This window comes from Prinia subflava, chromosome 4 (assembly GCF_021018805.1).
Source record: "Prinia subflava isolate CZ2003 ecotype Zambia chromosome 4, Cam_Psub_1.2, whole genome shotgun sequence".
Classification (NCBI taxonomy): Eukaryota; Metazoa; Chordata; class Aves; order Passeriformes; family Cisticolidae; genus Prinia; species Prinia subflava.
Genome location: NC_086250.1, coordinates 72,812,612 through 72,831,146, shown reverse-complemented (window position 1 = coordinate 72,831,146; position 18,535 = coordinate 72,812,612). Strand labels below are relative to the sequence as shown.

Sequence of the window (18,535 nt, the reverse complement as noted above, 5' to 3'; positions counted from 1 at the left end):
CCCTCCCCGCTCCCTCCGGCTTGGGATTCCCGGGCTCTTCCATCCCTTCAGCTGCCGCATCCCTCCGGTACTGCACCCCCACCCCTCCCGGTGTTCCGTGCCCCAGGGATCTCCTCCTCCCGGGAATCTCTTCATCCCCGGGCATCTCACCACATCCCTGGAGAAAGAATCCCCCTCACCCCGCCGTACCTCATCCCTTTCCGGGTATCGCATTCCCTGTACCGAATTCCCCCCGGGTACGGAACCCCCGGCCCAGCCCCTCCCTGCCCCCGGCTCCCCATCCCGGCAGGGCGGCGCGTCCCTCCGATGGCCCCGGCTCGAAAGCGAAAGCGAAACCGCTCGGGCCACACCGGGACGGCGACAGCGGCGGGGAAGCGCCACGGATCTCCCTGCGGAGCTGCCGCCGGAGCCCGGAGCTGCCCCCGCGCCGCTCCCATGGCGCGGCCGCCGCTGCCGCTGCTCTGCGCGACCGCCGCTCTGCTGCTGCTCCGCGCCGCCGCCGACACCGGTAAGCGCGGCTGCCCCGGGCGCTCCGAGCCGTCCCCGGAGCGCCCGCACCCTCCCCGGGATCTCTACACCTTCCGCGCCGTGCCCGCGCCCTTTCCGGGGTCCCCACACCTTCCCCGGGGTGCCCGCTCCGCCCCGAAGGCGCTCGCCCCGCTTCCCGGGATGCCCGCGGTGCTTCCCGGGATCCCCGCTCCGCTCCGCGCCGAGCCGGCTCCGCTTCCTGGGTTACCCACACCGCTGCCGGCGGTGCCCGAGCTCCCTCCCGGGGTGCCCCCGCTGTCCCTGGGGTGCCCGCGCTCTCCCTGGGGTGCCTGCTCCGTCCCGAAGGCGCTCGCTCCGGTTTCCCGGGATGCCGGTGCTGCTCCCCGCGATCCCCGCTCCGCTCCCAGGTGAGCCTGCCCGACTTCCGGAGGGAACCACGCCACTCCCGGCGGTGCCCGAGCTCCCTCTGCGGTGCCCGCGCTGTCCCCGCGGTGCCCGTGCCACCCGTGAGGTGTTCGCTCCCGTCTCCAAGGCGCTCGCTCCGCTTCCCGGGATGCCCGCGCCAATCCCCGAACTGCCCGCGCCGCTCCCCAGGATGCCCGTGACGCTCCCCGGGATGCCCGCTCTGCTTCCTGCGGACTCCGCTCTGCTTCCTGAGGCACTCACGCTGCTCCCTGCAGTACCTGAGCCCGCACTCGGGGTGCCCCCGCTATCCCTGGGGTACCCACGCTATCCCTGGAGTGTCCATGCCATCCCTGGGGTGCCCCCGCTATCCCTGGGGTACCCACACTATCCCTGGGGTACCCACGCTATCCCTGGAGTGTCCATGCCATCCCTGGGGTGCCCCCGCTATCCCTGGGGTGTCCATGCCATCCCTGAGGTGTTTGCTCCGGTCCCTAAGATGCTTCCTCTGCTTCCTTGGATGCTTTCTCTGCTCCCTGGGGTGCTCATGCTGCTCCCTGGGGTGCTCATGCTGCTCCCTGAGGTACCCAAGCCCCCACTCGAGGTGCCCAGGCTGCTCCCTGGGGGGTCCATGCTGCTCCCTGGGGTGCCCAGGCTGCTCCCTGGGGTGCCCACGCTATTCCCTGAGGTACCCAAGCCCCCTCTTGAGGTGCCCAGGCTGCTCCTCAGGGTGCCCACGCTATCCCTGGGGTGCCCATGCCATCCCTGGGGTGCCCATGCCATCCCTAAGGTGTTCACTCTGGTCCCTAAGATGCTTTCTCTGCTTCCTTGGATGCTTTCTCTGTTGCTATGGTTTTCGGACGGCACAGAAATAACAACATGACTCTCCATGATGGTAAAGATGAGAGCAAACTTTATTCTTCTAAATTCTACTTTTATAGAGTAGTTCGGTACAAAGAACATGATTGGTTATTCAGCGTCTACACCCTTTAGTAAACATTTCTTTCCAGTAAACACGTTGGAAAAACACCACCTGCGGATGGTTTCTCACTTCCCAAGGTTTGTTTGAATTCCTCCTTTAGATTTCTCAGGCTAACATGAGAAAGTTGCTCGTCTGCCTTTCACACAGACACTAGCAGAGCCTGAAGCCTAAATTCAGACCAATGTCAGGCCCACATCTCCCCCTTTTAGTTTTTGCTGAGGGCGGCGTCTGTGTCTGTGTCCTCTCCTGCAGGGCCCTTGCAAGAGAAAAAAGACAAACATGACACCAGAAGTCCCATTAGTAATCAACCAATTACTAAACAGAACTTTCATTGGGCACCAACTTAAATGGTCAGGGAAGTTCTGTGGCATTTGGTGTTGACCCTTCATAACCATGTCCATGCACCAGCGTCAAGCTTAGCTATCTACTAATTCTAATACAGAAAAAAACAAAACATCATTAGCCTGCTCAAAAATGGCAGTCTAATTTGTCAAGATCTATCACTCTAGGAATCATCCTTTCAGATAACAAGGGCTTTTTCTGCCTTTTAGCAAAGGACAGTGGTCCTTGCATTACACCTGCAACCGCAAACTGATTTAATTTTCCAATTATTTGGACAACCTTTTGTTGTCCCTTTTTTTTTTTTTTTTTTTTTTTTTTTTTTTTTTTTAAATGCAAAAATGCATGTGATGTTTGAAAGGGCAAAGACCCATTGCAGGATGTGCAGGACTGGACCACTGGTCACTCAATTGGCCCATGATATCTGTAGGATGTCACCTAGAAAGAAAAAAAAGAATAATAAAATTAATAAAAATATCAATAAAAAGATATCTGACTCCAAAAAAAATCTACATGATCCCAAAGACCAGAAAGGCAAAAACCACAAAGTGAAATAACAGCCCTTAATAACTACAAAACATACACCGAAGGCACGTGAAATACTACCTAAAATACAACTACATCTATGTAGGAAACTTAAATGAAACAACATCTACTATAAAATTAAAACACATGAAAAGGAAATGTCCATTGAGACAAGATGTTGATCCTTAGCATCACTGGATGTCTTCTTGAAGCCTGGAGCAGGGAGTGACTCGAGGATGATCGATGAAAACAGGACCATGCTGCTGACACAGGACTTCTGTTGTCTCCATAACTTCCAACCGCATGGTCATCTTTGCAGTCTATGTGACAGCCACTAAGGCTATGCAATGTCCCTTTTCACTCCTCAAAGGTGATGTGTAACACGACTGCTGAACCTGCTAATGATAAAACACAGGCACATCTTCTCCTTAAGTTAACAAACTTGTCAGGCTCCATTGTCTAAATTCAACATCCAGGTTTCATATTTACTCTTTCTTCAGGTTCATAACATAAATGTTACATTGTTGCAAGTTATCTTTTTAATAATAATTTTGATCAGCCCAGGAACTGCAAAAGCTGAAGTGCTTCTTTACCAGTGAGATCCTGTTCATCCTTCCCGGGCAGGAATTCCAGGTTCACCTCAAAGATCAATTCAGCTATTATATTTAAAGGTCAAATTGTTGAGTCAAATAACTCATATGTAATTTTTTGCTAAAACATCTGGGCAAACAGGCAATTCCCATCCAGAGAGAGCCAAGGCATGGCCAGTGCCCAGCTCTAACTGCAGAGGAATCCCTTACACCAATTTTAAAAACAAACTTCTTAAAAATCTTATAATAAGAAACTAATATGGTAATTGACACCTCCTAAATTTGTCAGGGTAGAGATGCTCTGAGCTCAGCAGGCTCTTGAGATGGTCTGTGACCAGGATTGGAACTGCATCCCAAACCGTCAGGACAGAGGAGGCATTCTTACAAACTCAGATAACCTTGTCTGGAAATCTGAAAATATTTAGAAAATCATGAATGCAAAACTAGCATAGACAGCTAGGAAACAAGGAAAAATTCTTGGGTGACACGTGTCTTACAGGCAATTATAGACAAATAGCAAAGTACATGAGAAGAAGAAGCAGAAGCAGCAGCAGTAGCAGCAGCCGGCTGTAGAACTGTGATAACTTTATCATATCAGTGAATTCACATCAAATATCTTAAAAACTGAGATAACACTTAAAACTCATAACTGATGGTTATACTGTAGAATTATTAATAATACTTGTGTTATCTGCGAAAGGCAACAAAGGTTGCTTATTTGTTTTTTGTATTTCTTGTCATTTTTCTTCTATTATGAACAGGCATTTAAGGCTCCAATTCTGTTCACAGAGACGCCTCGAGAAGAAATGTTTTGAGGGAGGGGGGGAGGGAAAAACCCAAACAAAAATCAACTGTCCCTCTAAAGGGAAAAGCTTCTGCTCACCTCAAAGGCGACGAAGCTATTTGGCCCTCCCTCAGTGGGGCTTTGGGGGCTCAAGGGCCCCAGGGCCGCCCCGCGGAGCTGGGGGAAATCCAAACAAACGTGGCCCCCATTTTTCTGTAAAGGAAAAAGCTTCTGCTCACCTCAAAGGCGACGAAGCTATTTGGCCCTGCCCTGAGTGGGGCTTTGGGGGCTCAATGGCCCCAGGGCCGCTCCGCAGAGCTGGGGGAAATCCAAACAAACGTGGCCCCCATTTCTATGTAAAAAAAAAAATTCAAGCGAAGCAACTCCCACAGCATTATCCGCTGTCTAGAGGAACGGCAAGTTCCTCATGCCCTATTCGCAGCCAGCCGCTTGGCCCGCAGGGAAGGAGTGGGGGAGCGAACCCCGCCGCTCATGGCGGGGGGAAGGGGGAAAAGGAGCGAGGAGACCGCTCCTCGGTTCCTATGACGACTTGCTGTGCAAATTCACGCGGGAAGGAAATGGAGGGGAAACAGAGAGGGGACAACGGAGCGGTGCTCGGCGGAGCTCAGCCCGCCGCCGCCCTGCCGCCGCCTGTCTCAAGCGGAGAGCCGGTGGCCCCCCTCACCGCCCTGGGGGGAAGGGGGGGGGGGACGAAGCGGCAAAGCTGCTCCAAGCCGCCCGTCTCAGCGGCACCGCGCGGGGAAGGGACCTGCGCGCCCGCCCGACCCGCGCGCCTGTGGGGAGGGGGGAAAAACCGAGTACAGAAAAACGAGAGAGAGAGAGATTTTGCAGCCGCTGCAGCGCCCTGGAGCAGGGCGGGAGAAAAACCGAGCGAGAGAGAGAGAAGGCAGGGAGATCGCATCCGTGCTGCCATGCCTCTGTCTCACCGCACCCCCCACCCCCGCACAAGGGAAAGAACAAAGTTAAAACACAGAGACACAAAGAAAGACAAGCCCTAAACTCACACAGGCAATCATAAAAACAAGCACAGGTAACGTTAAAAGCATAAAACACTCATAAAGTGAACTTTTCGCCCTGAACACACAGAAGGATACAGAGGGATCAAAGGTTTTCGATTCCGGTCCCGTCCGCAGGCCAGATGTTGGGCCACGCCGACGAGGAAAGGATCGTTGTGTCACACTCTGGGTCGGAATCTGACCAGCTGTATCTTGGACGGGCTAGCATCTTTTAAAGTCACGGTACAGACTAGTCGCAGTGGATGATAGCGCAGGAACCACTGCCAGCCATCCGTGGTATGAAGAAAGGAGAAGGAAAAGCCAAGGAAGCGCTGTCTCTGCCGGCCGGGAGAGGCTTACAGACGCTCGCTTTGATCTCGGCCAGACAGAACCAAAAGAGGTCGGGGGAGTGCTGGGCAAGCTGTCGGCAGCGAAGAATTCCAGCAGCTCTTGTCAGGAAAGGCACAAGCTGTCCTTTCTCAGGCTGGTTCCCCAGGTTTTTCTGGAACCTTTGCCCAGCTGTCTGTTCTAGAAATTAAAGTCCAGCTGTGCTGGGTGCCGTCCGACCTGCTGTTTTTTGGCAGGAGTGATCTTTTTCCATGGTCAGCAGGACCAGCATTCTTTAGAAAAAACGTGGAGATATTTCGCTTACCTCTCTGAGGAGGCAGGTAGAATTTTCAAGCTTTGCTGCATGAATCAGTCCCGGCTGCGCTGAACTTCTTCGAAACGCCAGGTCACCAGATGTTGCTATGGTTTTCGGACGGCACAGAAATAACAACATGACTCTCCATGATGGTAAAGATGAGAGCAAACTTTATTCTTCTAAATTCTACTTTTATAGAGTAGTTCGGTACAAAGAACATGATTGGTTATTCAGCGTCTACACCCTTTAGTAAACATTTCTTTCCAGTAAACACGTTGGAAAAACACCACCTGCGGATGGTTTCTCACTTCCCAAGGTTTGTTTGAATTCCTCCTTTAGATTTCTCAGGCTAACATGAGAAAGTTGCTCGTCTGCCTTTCACACAGACACTAGCAGAGCCTGAAGCCTAAATTCAGACCAATGTCAGGCCCACACTTTCTCTGCTCCCTGAGGCACCCAAGCCCCGACTCGAGGTGCCCATGCCATCCCTGGGGTGTCCAGTCCACTTCCCTGGGTTCCCCAGGCTACTCCCTGGGGTCCTCAAGCTCTCACTCAGGGTGTCCTTGCTGCTCCCTGGGGTGCCCACACTGCTCCCTGGGGTGCCCATGCTGCTCCCTGCGTTCCCAAACCTCTCCCTGTGCACCTCACGACCCCCCCGGAGTGCCCAGGCTGCAGCCCTGCATTCCCTGCATTCCTTGTGTTCCCTGCGTTCCCTGCGTTCCCTGCGTTCCCTGCGTTCCCTGTGTTCCCTGCGTTCCCTGCGTTCCCTGCATTCCCTGTGTTCCCTGTGTTCCCTGCGTTCCCTGCGTTCCCTGTATTCCCTGTGTTCCCTGCGTTCCCTGCGTTCCCTGCGTTCCCTGCGTTCCCTGTGCTCCCTGTATTCCCTGTGTTCCCTGCGTTCCCTGCGTTCCCTGCGTTCCCTGCGTTCCCTGTGCTCCCTATGTTCCCTGTGTTCCCTGTGTTCCCTGCGTTCCCTGTGTTCCCTGCGTTCCCTGTGTTCCCTGCGTTCCCTGTGTTCCCTGTATTCCCTGCGTTCCCTGTGTTCCCTGTATTCCCTGTGTTCCCTGCGTTCCCTGTGTTCCCTGCGTTCCCTGTGTTCCCTGCGTTCCCTGTGTTCCCTGTATTCCCTGCGTTCCCTGCGTTCCCTGTGTGCTCTCCTCGCTCCTGGCATTCCCACCCCGCCTCCTGGCAGCGCCCAGGGAGGCCGGGGGTGATTTTTGGGATGTGTGACGGAGCCTTGGGAGCTGCATCCCTGTGGGATTTCAGCCTGGGGGTGCTCTAGGGGTTTTCCACGGCACTGGGAATTGTCTGTGGCTGCTGAGCCTGGAATGTCACAGTCTTGTCTCGCCTCTGCAAAAGTCCAAAATCCCGGAATCACGGGATCATCGCAGTTTAAAAACACCTTCAAGGTCACTGAGTGTAATAAATAACCCAGCTCTGCGGAGGCCACCACTGCCCCGTGTCCCCAAGTGTCACATCCACCCTGGAGGGAGATGGGTTCCCTCCAGGGATGGGGACTCCACCCCTGCCCAGAGCAGCCCATTCCAAGACTTTACAGCTTTTCCATAGGGAAAATTTCCCTAAAATCCCCCCTGAGCCTCCCCTGGCCCAGCCTGAGGCCGTTCCCTCTCCTCCTGTCCCTGTTCCTGGGAGCAGATCCCAAATCCCCCCGGCTGTCCCCTCCTGTCAGGAGCTGTGCAGAGCCACAAGGTCCCCCTGAGCCTCCTTTTCTCCAGGCCCAGCCCCTTCCCAGCTCCCTCAGCTTTTCCTGCTTCTCCAAACCCTTCCTCAGCTCTGCTGCTCTTGGAGCTTTGGGAAAAAAATCTCATCACAGCTGAGACATTGGAACAACGCCTGGGTTCACCCCCCGGGAGGGGCTGGAAGCAGCAAGACTTCCTAATATTTCCACTAGGAAATATTTAATTCACTGAAAATGTAAGAACTGTGAAGGATTCTGTGAAATAAAGCTGGGAGGAATTGCAGAGCTTTGGAACAGCTTTGGTGCCCGCTCTTCTCCAAGCTCCTGGAAATTTATCCCTATTTTTAAAGGGATGACTGAAATGGTGAGGACTGTTGAATGCCTTGGGTGACAAAAATAAGCCAGAAGAGCTCCATGTGCTGGGAAGACGAGAGCCCTGAGCTAAAAACAGCCCTCCCTGAAGCCATTCCCCACCCATCCCAGACCTCCAGGCAGCAGTGGTGCCACCAGGATTGTTGTTTGGGGCAAAAAATGTGGGTTTAGGGGGTGTTAGAGAAAAGGAATGATAACTGGTTTTTTTAGTTCACTTGATGGATAATTTGGGATGTGCTGCTGCATCCCACGATGTTCCCACTGTCTATCCATCCTCTCCTGCTTTCCATCCTTGGCACACCGGGTCACTTGGAAATCTTTCTGAGTTAAAACATGGAAGTTTTATTTATTTCCGTGATTTTGGCATTTCTCACAGATTTTTCTTGCATCCAGATCTGTGAAATTCCCCTTTTCTCCAATTTTTTTGTTTCTTTTTTTGGCTCACGGCATTTAAATTTCGAGCAGGAAAACCCCCACCTCTCTGGGCCTTTTCCTGGTAGTTTTTTAAGGAGAACAGCCAGGTTTCTGCTGGTGTGGATTCTCCAGTGGGCAGCTGTGGCTGTGCATCCTTGGAAGTTGTGTTTGGACATGGGATCAATCACACGGCAGCGTTTCCATCCCTGGATCATCGTTCCGTGTTCTGCCTCCCAACGTGCTGGGATGAGCTCATCCTCCCAAAGGGGCATCGTGTGTGGAGAAAGACCAGAAAAAGCGAAGTAAGCAGTCCATGGAAATGCAAAATCCATGGATATTGGGCACGTTTCAGCCCGGATATTTAATCCCAGCAGGATGCAGGGACTCCAGATGGAAATAAGTGTTTTCCTGGGATGGGCAGCTCCCGGCACCGCAGCTCCTTTGGGAGGTTGGCCGAGGATGGGATGAGCCTTTGAGCACCTGGGATAATCCATCCATGGGAAATTCCAACTCACTGCTGAGGGATAAAAGCCTAAATCCTGTATCTCCAGCTGATTCCTCTCCTTTTCCCCTTGGGATGTGTTTTGTCTCATCAAATAACCTGACATCCATGGATGGCACCAACCACCGGATCGTGATCCTGAGATCCTGCTTGAACAGCTTAGGCATCTTTTGGAAGAGGAAATTCCAACCAGCTGGGAAAAAAACCCTCCTTGGAGGGATTGGGATGAGGTTTAGAAGCTGGCAGGCATGGACAGAGCTTGCAGGTCCCTGATTTTCCTCAACGTTTTCGGTGTTCAGGGCTGGATTTCCTGCTGTGCTCCCTTCGGAGGAGGCATTGAGGGGGTTTTTCATTCACTCACGGCAGTTTCAGCCCTGGGGAGTTGTGAGGCTGTTGCGAAACATCCCCGGGCGGGCGTTTCCTTCCATCTCCGTTCCAAGGGCTGCTGATTCCAGGAATTTCACCCACGTCTTGAGAGGAGACCAAGAGCAGCTGTGCTCAGCACGTATGGTCCCCACATCCCTCGTGTGCTCAGGCCAGGATCACGCCTGGATCCACCTGGATCCACCCCGGCACGGAAACGGAGCACATTCCCCCCGGGATGCACCACAGATTGGGGCAGGAGTTTTTGGGGATGGAGATTTTTATCTCTGGATGTTTCAGGTGCTGCTGGAGCACCTTGTGTTCCTGTCCCCACTGCTGCTGTGCCACTGTCCCCTTCCCATCCTGCTCCCATTCCCACTGCACTTCCATCCCTATCATGTTCCCATCTTCATCCTGCTCCCATTCCCACTCTTCCTGATTCCCCCTCTTGATCCCATCCCCACTGTTTCCAGTTCCCTATTCTGCTCCCATCCCCAGTTTCCAATTCCCAATCTTGCTCCCATCCCCACTGTTTCTATCCCCATCCTGCTCCTATTCCCATTGTTCCCATCCCCATCCTTCTCCCATTCCCATTGTTCCCATTCCCATCCTGCTCCCATTCTCATTGTCCCCATTCCCATTGTTCCATCCCCATCCTGCTCCCATTCCCATTGTTCCCATTCCCATTGTTCCTATTCCCCCATTCCTATTCCCGTCACTGTGTGCTCCTGTCCCCACAGCCATGGCATTCCCATTCCCACTGTTCTTCCATCCCTATTCCACTGTGATCCCAGCCCAGCTGCAGGTTCCCCCTGGCTGGACACGGCTCCATCCCAGCTGGGCATCGCTCCATCCATGCCAGGCATCAATTCATCCATCCAGCCCGGCCATGCATCCTTCTATTCTATCCCTGCTTCCCATCCCAGACATCCATCCTTCCATCCTATCCCTATTCCCATCCCAGACATCCATCCTTCCATCCTATCCCTGCTTCCCATCCCAGACATCCATCCTTCCATCCTATCCCTGCTTCCCATCCCAGACATCCATCCTTCCATCCTATCCCTATTCCCATCCCAGACATCCATCCTTCCATCCTATCCCTGCTTCCCATCCCGGACATCCATCCTTCCATCCTATCCCTGCTTCCCATCCCAGACATCCATCCTTCCATCCCATCCCTGCTTCCCATCCCAGACATCCATCCTTCCATCCTATCCCTATTCCCATCCCAGACATCCATCCTTCCATCCTATCATCCCTCCATCCCATCCCAGACATCCATCCTTCCATCCTATCCCTATTCCCATCCCAGACATCCATCCTTCCATCCTATCCCTATTCCCATCCCAGACATCCATCCTTCCATCCTATCATCCCTCCATCCCATCCCAGACATCCATCCTTCCATCCTATCCCTGCTTCCCATCCCAGACATCCATCCTTCCATCCTATCCCTGCTTCCCATCCCAGATATCCATCCTTCCATCCTATCCCTGCTTCCCATCCCAGACATCCATCCTTCCATCCTATCCCTATTCCCATCCCAGACATCCATCCTTCCATCCTATCCCTATTCCCATCCCAGACATCCATCCTTCCATCCTATCCCTATTCCCATCCCAGATATCCATCCTTCCATCCTATCCCTGCTTCCCATCCCAGACATCCATCCTTCCATCCTATCCCTGCTTCCCATCCCAGACATCCATCCTTCCATCCTATCCCTGCTTCCCATCCCAGTTATCCATTGTTCCATCCTATCCCTCCATCCCACCCCGGGTATCCCTCACTCCCTCCTGCTCCTCCATCCCGGGTATCCCTCACTCCCCTCCTGCTCCTCCATCCCATCCCGGGTATCCCTCACTCCCTCCTGCTCCTCCATCCCACCCCGGGTATCCCTCACTCCCTCCTGCTCCTCCATCCCGGGTATCCCTCACTCCCTCCTGCTCCTCCATCCCGGGTATCCCTCACTCCCCTCCTGCTCCTCCATCCCATCCCGGGTATCCCTCACTCCCCTCCTGCTCCTCCATCCCATCCCGGGTATCCCTCACTCCCTCCTGCTCCTCCATCCCGGGTATCCCTCACTCCCCTCCTGCTCCTCCATCCCACCCCGGCCCTCCGTCGCTCCGTCCCGGCTGTAGTTTGTGTTATTCCCATTGGACATCTCTCCCTCTCTCTGTGCTGGCTCCCACTGGGATACGGGAGCTTCCAGCAGCCAGGATCATGGATAAGCCATTCCCACACCACCACAGGGATCCCGGTGCTGGCACAGTGTTGGAATATTTGTCCCTTGCTCCAGAAAAGATGGGAAGTGTCACCACCCTGGAAAGGAACCGAGCTCACGCTGAGGCCGAAGGGGAAGCGGGAGCTCATGTGGGGAAAAGCAAAGCCACAGCTCAAAATCCATCCTTGTCCCACTGCCTGGGATTCTTGGATTCCAGCTGCCACCTTCCAGAGGGGAAAACACCCTGGAAAGAGGCTGGAGGACTCAGCAGCACCTGGAATTTTTCTTGTCCGTCTGTGAAACGAGCATGGCCGGAATTCAGCAGCTGGAGGCAGATGCAGCCGGGGCTGCTGGCCTCAGACAGACCCTGCAGGGGGATGGAATTCCATCAGAATTCCTTGCTGGCTGCAGGAGCTGCTCCAAGTGACCACAAACATGCTGGAAGTGGAGTTCTCCCCTTTCTCCAGCCTCTGGAAGAGCTGCTACCAGTGATCCCAAAAATGCTGGGAATATTTTCCCTTTCTCCATTCCCAGTGGCAGGCACAGGGTCCCTTCATTTCTGCAGGATGGAGGAATCCCTGTAGCCACCCCTAGGCAGGATTTTACAGGATCATGGAAAGGTTTGGGTCGGAAGGGAATTTAGGGATCACTCCAGCCCCTGCCATGGTCACGGGCACCGTCCACCATCCCAGGGCGCTCCAAGCCCTGTCCAACCTGGCCTTGGGGACTCCAGGGATGAGGAGTGGGGAATTGTCCCATCTCCCTGTGGTGATTCCATCTCTTTTTCCCCATCCCAGCGCGGTGCAGCCGCCCCAAGGCCGTGGCCAACGCTCACATCGACGCCGGGAGCCGCACGGAGCTGAACTCGCTCCTGCGCTACTCCTGCAACCCCGGCTACAAGCGCAAGGCCGGCACCTCCAGCCTCATCCAGTGCATCCTCTGGAACGGCTCCGAGCCCCGCTGGACCCTGCCCACGCTCCAGTGCATCCGTGAGTCCCCGGGGGGAATCTGGGACACCTCCGGAACCGGAGGGGAAACGCCAGCGCCACCCGAGTTCCGCTTCTTCCGAAAGAATCAGGAATGGGGGGCGAATTCCAGAGAGGAGCTGAATCCTGGGAATTCCTCACGGATCATGGGTGATGTCCAGGGGTTGGGAAAACAAAAGTTTAAGGCCGAATGTCCTTCAGTGCTCCCAGACCTGTGGGAGGAAGTTAAAACCTGGGAGGGGAATTTATTGTTAGGAATGTGGAATTTATAAACCTCAAAGAGACTCTGCATAAAGCAGAGGTGCCCAATTTGGGAAAGCAGAATTAAAAGGCTGAAAATACAGATTAATTAGGATAATTAAAAAGAGACAACTTATTAATGAATAATAGAATGGTAATTAATTACTTGAAGGCAATGAACATTAACTCTTTTTTTTGCTAGAATGTAAAAATTGTTAAAATTTGCCAATGAACATCCAGAATTTGTGGAATTTCCCCCAGACCTCAATGTTGGATAAAATAACTGACTCTCTAACTCACCAAACCGTTTGGAGAGTTCATTTCCCAGCTGATGGCGTCTCCCTGTTGTGTTTTCCCCAAGGAGATCCGGCTCTTTCCCGGGAAACCCCCGGCCCGGAGCTGCCGCCGGCGCCGCGCACGGAGAGCACGACCCAGAGGGGTGAGGAATGGGACTGGGATGGGGTTTGGAGCTGCTGTGGCCACGGCAAAGCTCCCAGGGTGTGGAAACCACACCATTCCCGTGGGGGGATCAAACTCACCCCGTGGGCTGAAATTCTGGAGCGTCCTGGAGCTCTCGGACAAGGGCACGGCAATAATGGCACCGCTGTTTGATCCTGGGAATTTGAACATTCCCTGTTTTCCCAGCAGGAACCACCAGTGCCAGCCCCGATTCCAGCCCCGATTCCAGCCCCTCTCCACCTTCCAGAGAGTCACCTGTGCCACCAGCACCTCCTGGGCTGTCACCAGAGGGATCCAGGGCACCGGAGATGATTCCAACACCGGACACATCCACGGTGGCAGAGGGGACAACCCCGCTGCCCAACCCGCCCTCGGATTATGCTGCAGGTCGGGCCAATTCCCAAGGGAATTCAAACCTCCCCTGGGGCTTGATTCATCCACAAAGGCTCCTTGGCTTTTCCAATGGATTTTTTCCTTCTCTTCAACCTCCATTTTAGTGAGCCTCCTCCCAGCATCCTCCCCTTTCCTACTTTTGCAGCTCAAAATTTCCTTTTCTCTGCTCTTTTCCAGTTTCCATCCAGTCCGTGGCCTCTTCCGTCGGTAAGCTGGGAAAAAAAAACCCCTTATTTGGGAAACAGGAGTTTCTTTTCTTTCTTTAAACTTAAAATCCCTTTTGGGAGCTTTAATGGGAATTCCACTGAGAGAGGGGGAAGGACTCAGCACCCAAATTTCTTCCTGGAAAGAAAAATTCCCAATTCCCTCCCTCTGGAGGTGGGGAGGGCTCCTTCTGAAGGTGCCCGGGGTGGTTTTGGCTCCTCATGGGGCTGTTCTGCTGGGATTCATCAGCCGTGGGTTGGAAGATGCCCTCACTCCGTGTGTCCATCCCGCAGGATTCCTGCTGCTCCTGGCCGCCGGAATTGCGGCTGTCTGCTGCTGGAGGAGGAGGAGGTGAGTGCCAAAGGCCAGGAATGCTTTCCAAGGCTTCTGTGCTTTCCAAAGAAAAGCCTTGGAATGCCACGGGTGCTCCCCTTCCCTCCACAGGCGCGCCAGGCAGGGCTACGCGGTGACGGAGACTGGCATTCCCATGGGAGCTGATCCCTCTGGGAACGAGGAGGTGGCACCTCCTGCCATTGTCCCCACGGGCTGAGCGCCACCCCGGGGACGCTGGGCGCACCCACCATCCCCAGGGATGCCGGATTCCGGAAGCTTCCCCGAGGGCTGGCGGAGCACACGGAGCAGCCGGGGATGCCTGGCTGAGCAGGGAGGATTCCCAAGGAGGATCCCAAAGGTGGGGGGTGTCCTGCACCGGGAGCTGGGATCTGGGGAATCGGCCCTGGGGGTGCTGGCGGTGGGCAGGGGGAGGGTTGGGATGTTGGGATGGGGTTTGGGATGAAGCTGAGCTGCCCTGCCCCAGGGAATTCCCATTCCCTGTCCAGGAGCATGGAGAGAGTTGGATTAGCTGGATACCTGTCCCATCCCCTTCCTGCCTGTGTCCCAAATCCCAGAAAAAGGATGGAGAGGGACCCAGCCAAGAATCGCCCCCCGTCCCCATCCCCATCCCCTTCCTGCTTTTGTCCCAAATCCCAGAAAAGGGATGGAGGGAAACCAAGCTTTCCCCTACACATCCTCACTCCCTTCCCAGCTTTGTCCACAAATTGCCCAAATCCCAAAAAATGGATGGAGATCACCCAGCCAAGCATCCCCCCCTCCCCATCCTCATCCCCTTCCTGCCTGTGTCCCAAATCCCAGAAAAAGGATGGAGAGAGCACCAACCAAGCTTTCCCCCACATATCCTCTCTCCCTTCCCAGCTTTGTCCACAAATTGCTCCAAATCCCAGAAAAAGGATGGAGAGGGACCCAGCCAAGCATCCCCCACTCCCCATCCTCATCCCCTTCCTGCCTGTGTCCCAAATCCCAGAAAAAGGATGGAGAGAGCCAACCAAGCATCTCCCCACATCCTCGTCCCTTTCCTGGCTTTGTCCCAAATCCCAGAAAATGGATGCAGAGGGACCCAGCCAAGCATCCCCCACCTCCCCATCCTCATCCCCTTCCTGGCTTTGTCCCAAATCCCAGGAATTAGACAGAGAGGGACCCAGCCAAGCATTCCCCACATCCTCATCCCTCTCCTGCTCTCTTCCAGCCACTGAGGCAGAGCCAAAGGTGCTGGGACCACCCCACACTCACACAGAGCTCAGGGATCCTCTGGAAGCGCTTCCAGCGCCGATCCCGGCCCTGGATCCCGATCCCGGCCCTGGATCCTGATCCCCGCCGGCTCACGGGGAATCCAAGCTGGAGCAGACACCGAGGAGCAAACAACACAATTCAGGGAATCTTCTCCTTTGTTTTCCCTTCATCCATCAGCAGTTTTTATCCACTTATTCCCTTATCCAGGTTTTATCCAGTCGTTTCCTTACACTCCAGAAAAGGAGCATTTATTTATTCTGTATAAATAAATACATTTTATATAGAAAATACAGCTCAGAGCAGTGCATTCCTGACCTGGGATGGTGGGAAGGGCTGGATTGGGATCAGTCCCTCCCCACAGCTCCAAGGCCGTTCCCATGGGACACCAGGGAAGTGAAGGGCTCAGTGCCAGCTCTCACAAAGCTTGGGAAGCAGTGGGGATCCACCTGCTGGAATTCCAGGGCTTTTCCTGGCTGCTCTTGTTCTTTTGGTTTCCCTGCTCCGTGGGCAGGCAGGGCAGCGGGCACAGCCCCATTCCCAAGGATCCGGGACGCGGGAGAGGCTGGAAGGGAGCCCGGGATGATCCAGTGCCCACTCCGGGCTTTGTGCTTCCATCCAGATCCAAGAGTTCGGGGAATTCCTGCCAACGCCGGGAATTCCTGGAGGCGGCTTCGAAAGGGAAAGGAGAGGGAGGGAAGCAGTGAAGGAAAAACCCGGCACAGCTCCCGGCCGTGCCCAAGGGCGGATTCCTGAAAACACTTTCAGTTTCGCTTTCCCATGGAATTGTGGCACGAGGAGAGCGTGATCCCCTGAGCATTCCCAGGAAAGAAAAGGATATTTAAGGGCAGGGAAGAGGCACAAAGGAAGTGTTAAGGCGCTTTTTTTGGCTAAAAATTCAATTTTCGGATTGGAAATCCCTCTGTAGTTTATCCTTGAGTTTGGCTGAAGCTGAGGAATTTTTCTGCCTCGTTTCTCCCCTCCTGGTTGGCTGCAGGGAAAGAGTCCGGGGAAACCCCTTGGCTGCGAGGCCGGAAAAGGAATTCGCTGGGAGAGATTTAGGATTTCCTCCCGTGGCTGGACAGGAAGAATCCATTTCCGAGAAATAAACTCTCTTTGGACGCCTTCCAGCATCGTATTTCCTCTTTTTCCAGCGGGTCAGAGGGACTTCCAGGAATGGGAAATCCAGGAATGGGAAATCCAGGATGGGAAATCCAGGATGGGAAATCCAGGATGGGATATTTGGGAAGTTTGGACACTGGTGACAGGGGGAAAAGGGGGAATGCTCCAAAATGAACCCACTTCTGTCTGATCCCATTCCTAAAGTGCAGATTTCTCTGGATATCCCATTCCCAGCTCCTGGAGGATCAGGCAGGGCTGGGGGAAAGGCACCACAAAACCCCAGGGAGCCTGGAAATTCCTCTGGAGCTGGGAGCATCCTGCTCCAACACCTTGGAATTTGGAGCTGGGCTGAAATCCTGCTCCAACATCCTCCTGGAATTTGGAACTGGGTTGAAATCCTGCTCCAACACCTTGGAATTTGGAACTGGGCTGAAATCCTGCTCCAACACCTTGGAATTTGGAGCTGGGCTGAAATTCTGTTCCAACATCCTCCTGGAATTTGGAGCTGGGCTGAAATCCTGCTCCAACATCTGCCTGGAATTTGGAGCTGGGCTGAAATCCCACTCCAGCATCCACCTGTTTCTGGAGCTGAGATGTTCCAAGAGGATTAGTCCCATGCCCAGGCTGGCTCTGGGAATCTGGAGGGCTTTCCTGGAGCTGTCTGGGCTCTTAGTGGATCTTTGGGACGGAGGTGAGCGGAGCCAGGGCGCCGAAGAACTGCCAGGTGCACGCCTGGCAGAGGAACCCCCCGGGATCCCAGCTGCCGTCGCTCTGTGGGAGGAACAGAGCGGATTTCAGGGAATTGGGAGCTGCAGGAACACCACCTCTGCTTCCCGGCTTTTCCCAGCTCTGCCACATCCAGGGAAGGGAGCAACGATGAGCCCAAAGCAAGGAAATCCCACGCAGAATCACGGAATGGTTGGAAAAGATCTTTAAGGACATCGAGTCCAACCACTCCGAGGCTACCCCTGTCCCCACGTGCCACATCCACAGGGCTCAGAAATCCCTCCAGGAATGGGAATTCCACCCCATCCCTGCTTTGGGCACCCACTGCCATGCTTGGAAATCCTTTCCATGAAGGAATTTCCCCCAAATCCAGCCTAAAATTCCCCTGGCACAGCCTGAGGCTGTTCCCTCCCTCCTGTCCCTGTTCCTGGACATGGAGCTCCATGGATTGACCTCGTGCTCCCTGCGGAGCTCGGCCTTCCCAGCACCCTCCGGACACGGATCCAGGTGGGATCAAACCCAATCCCCAAAAATTGGGATTGTCACAGGGGTGCTGTGCCAATCCCACACGGATATTCCATGGACCACAGGAGTCCCATGTGGGATCTGGCACAACAAAACCCCAAAGCTGGATCCACCTGAGGTCTCCGATGGGATGCTCGGGATGGAGCGGATCTGTGGGAAGTGCACGGCCTGGAATTACCCTTGGGATTCACCCCTGGTTGTGAGCACAAGGAAATGGATGGGGAGCTGAGATCCCTGCTCAGAACAGGACTGGAATGGCTGGGAAGGCTCCCAAATCCTAAATCCCAAATCCCAAATCCCAGATCCCAAATCCCAAATCCTAAATCCCAAATCCCAAATCCCAAATCCCAAATCCCAGATCCCAGGGAAGTGACGCACGTGAGTCAACGGGAGCTTCTTCACCACCAGCCCGGAGCTGACTTCCAGGGATTTTGTACATCCTGACACACAGCAAGGGATGGGAGCCCTGTCCTGGTCCTTCCCAGCCTCCCTGAGCAGCTCCACCCGCAGGAATCGCTCCTGGGAACACGGAGAGAAGGGAATGGCACCCTCAGAGGGAGCTGAGGGTTCTTCTGCAATTCTTGTAACTCCCGAGGAAGAGACTTGGAACGTGATGGGATTTAAAGAAGGAACAAAACCCGGAATTCCTGGGGGTTTAAAAACCTCCAGCAGAAGCCAATGGTGGGGAGGGAAGGGAAGGTTTGGGAAGGGAAGGTTTGGGAAGGTTTGGGAAGGTTTGGGAAGGTTTGGGAAGGGAAGGTTTGGGAAGGTTTGGGAAGGTTTGGGAAGGGAAGGTTTGGGAAGGTTTGGGAAGGGAAGCTTTGGGAAGGTTTGGGAAGGTTTGGGAAGGTTTGGGAAGGTTTGGGAAGGTTTGGGAAGGGAAGGTTTGGGAAGGTTTGGGAAGGTTTGGGAAGGTTTGGGAAGGGAAGGTTTGGGAAGGTTTGGGAAG

The 18,535-nt window shown here is 54.3% G+C and overlaps 2 protein-coding genes across 4 annotated transcripts in view; one reads left to right on the top strand and one right to left on the bottom strand.

Annotated features, from left to right (window-relative positions):
* Positions 1–229: 229 nt before the first annotated feature.
* On the top strand, positions 230–15,308 carry IL15RA (interleukin 15 receptor subunit alpha). 2 transcript variants are annotated; one of them, XM_063397153.1, is made up of 8 exons: positions 230–508; positions 12,145–12,336; positions 12,935–13,012; positions 13,219–13,419; positions 13,603–13,632; positions 13,923–13,980; positions 14,074–14,320; positions 15,173–15,308. In XM_063397153.1, the coding sequence occupies exons 1-7, from the start codon at positions 307–309 to the stop codon at positions 14,177–14,179; spliced, it is 867 nt and encodes a 288-aa protein (XP_063253223.1). In that variant the 5' UTR covers positions 230–306; the 3' UTR covers positions 14,180–14,320; positions 15,173–15,308. The 2 variants fall into 2 exon arrangements, with proteins under 2 accessions (XP_063253223.1, XP_063253224.1); XM_063397154.1 differs by having other exon boundaries at positions 232–508; positions 13,222–13,419.
* Positions 15,309–16,774: 1,466 nt separating this feature from the next.
* Positions 16,775–18,535, bottom strand: part of FBH1 (F-box DNA helicase 1) — a 44,446-nt gene continuing 42,685 nt past the window's right edge. Inside the window, exons 20-21 of one of the 2 annotated variants that reach the window (XM_063397150.1) lie at positions 17,965–18,105; positions 16,775–17,106 (exon numbers count right to left, since the gene is read on the bottom strand). In XM_063397150.1, coding sequence (XP_063253220.1) covers positions 17,005–17,106; positions 17,965–18,105 — 243 coding nt within the window. In that variant the 3' untranslated portion in view covers positions 16,775–17,004. The remainder of the gene's footprint in view (positions 17,107–17,964; positions 18,106–18,535) is intronic. The other variant, XM_063397152.1, reaches the window with a different exon arrangement.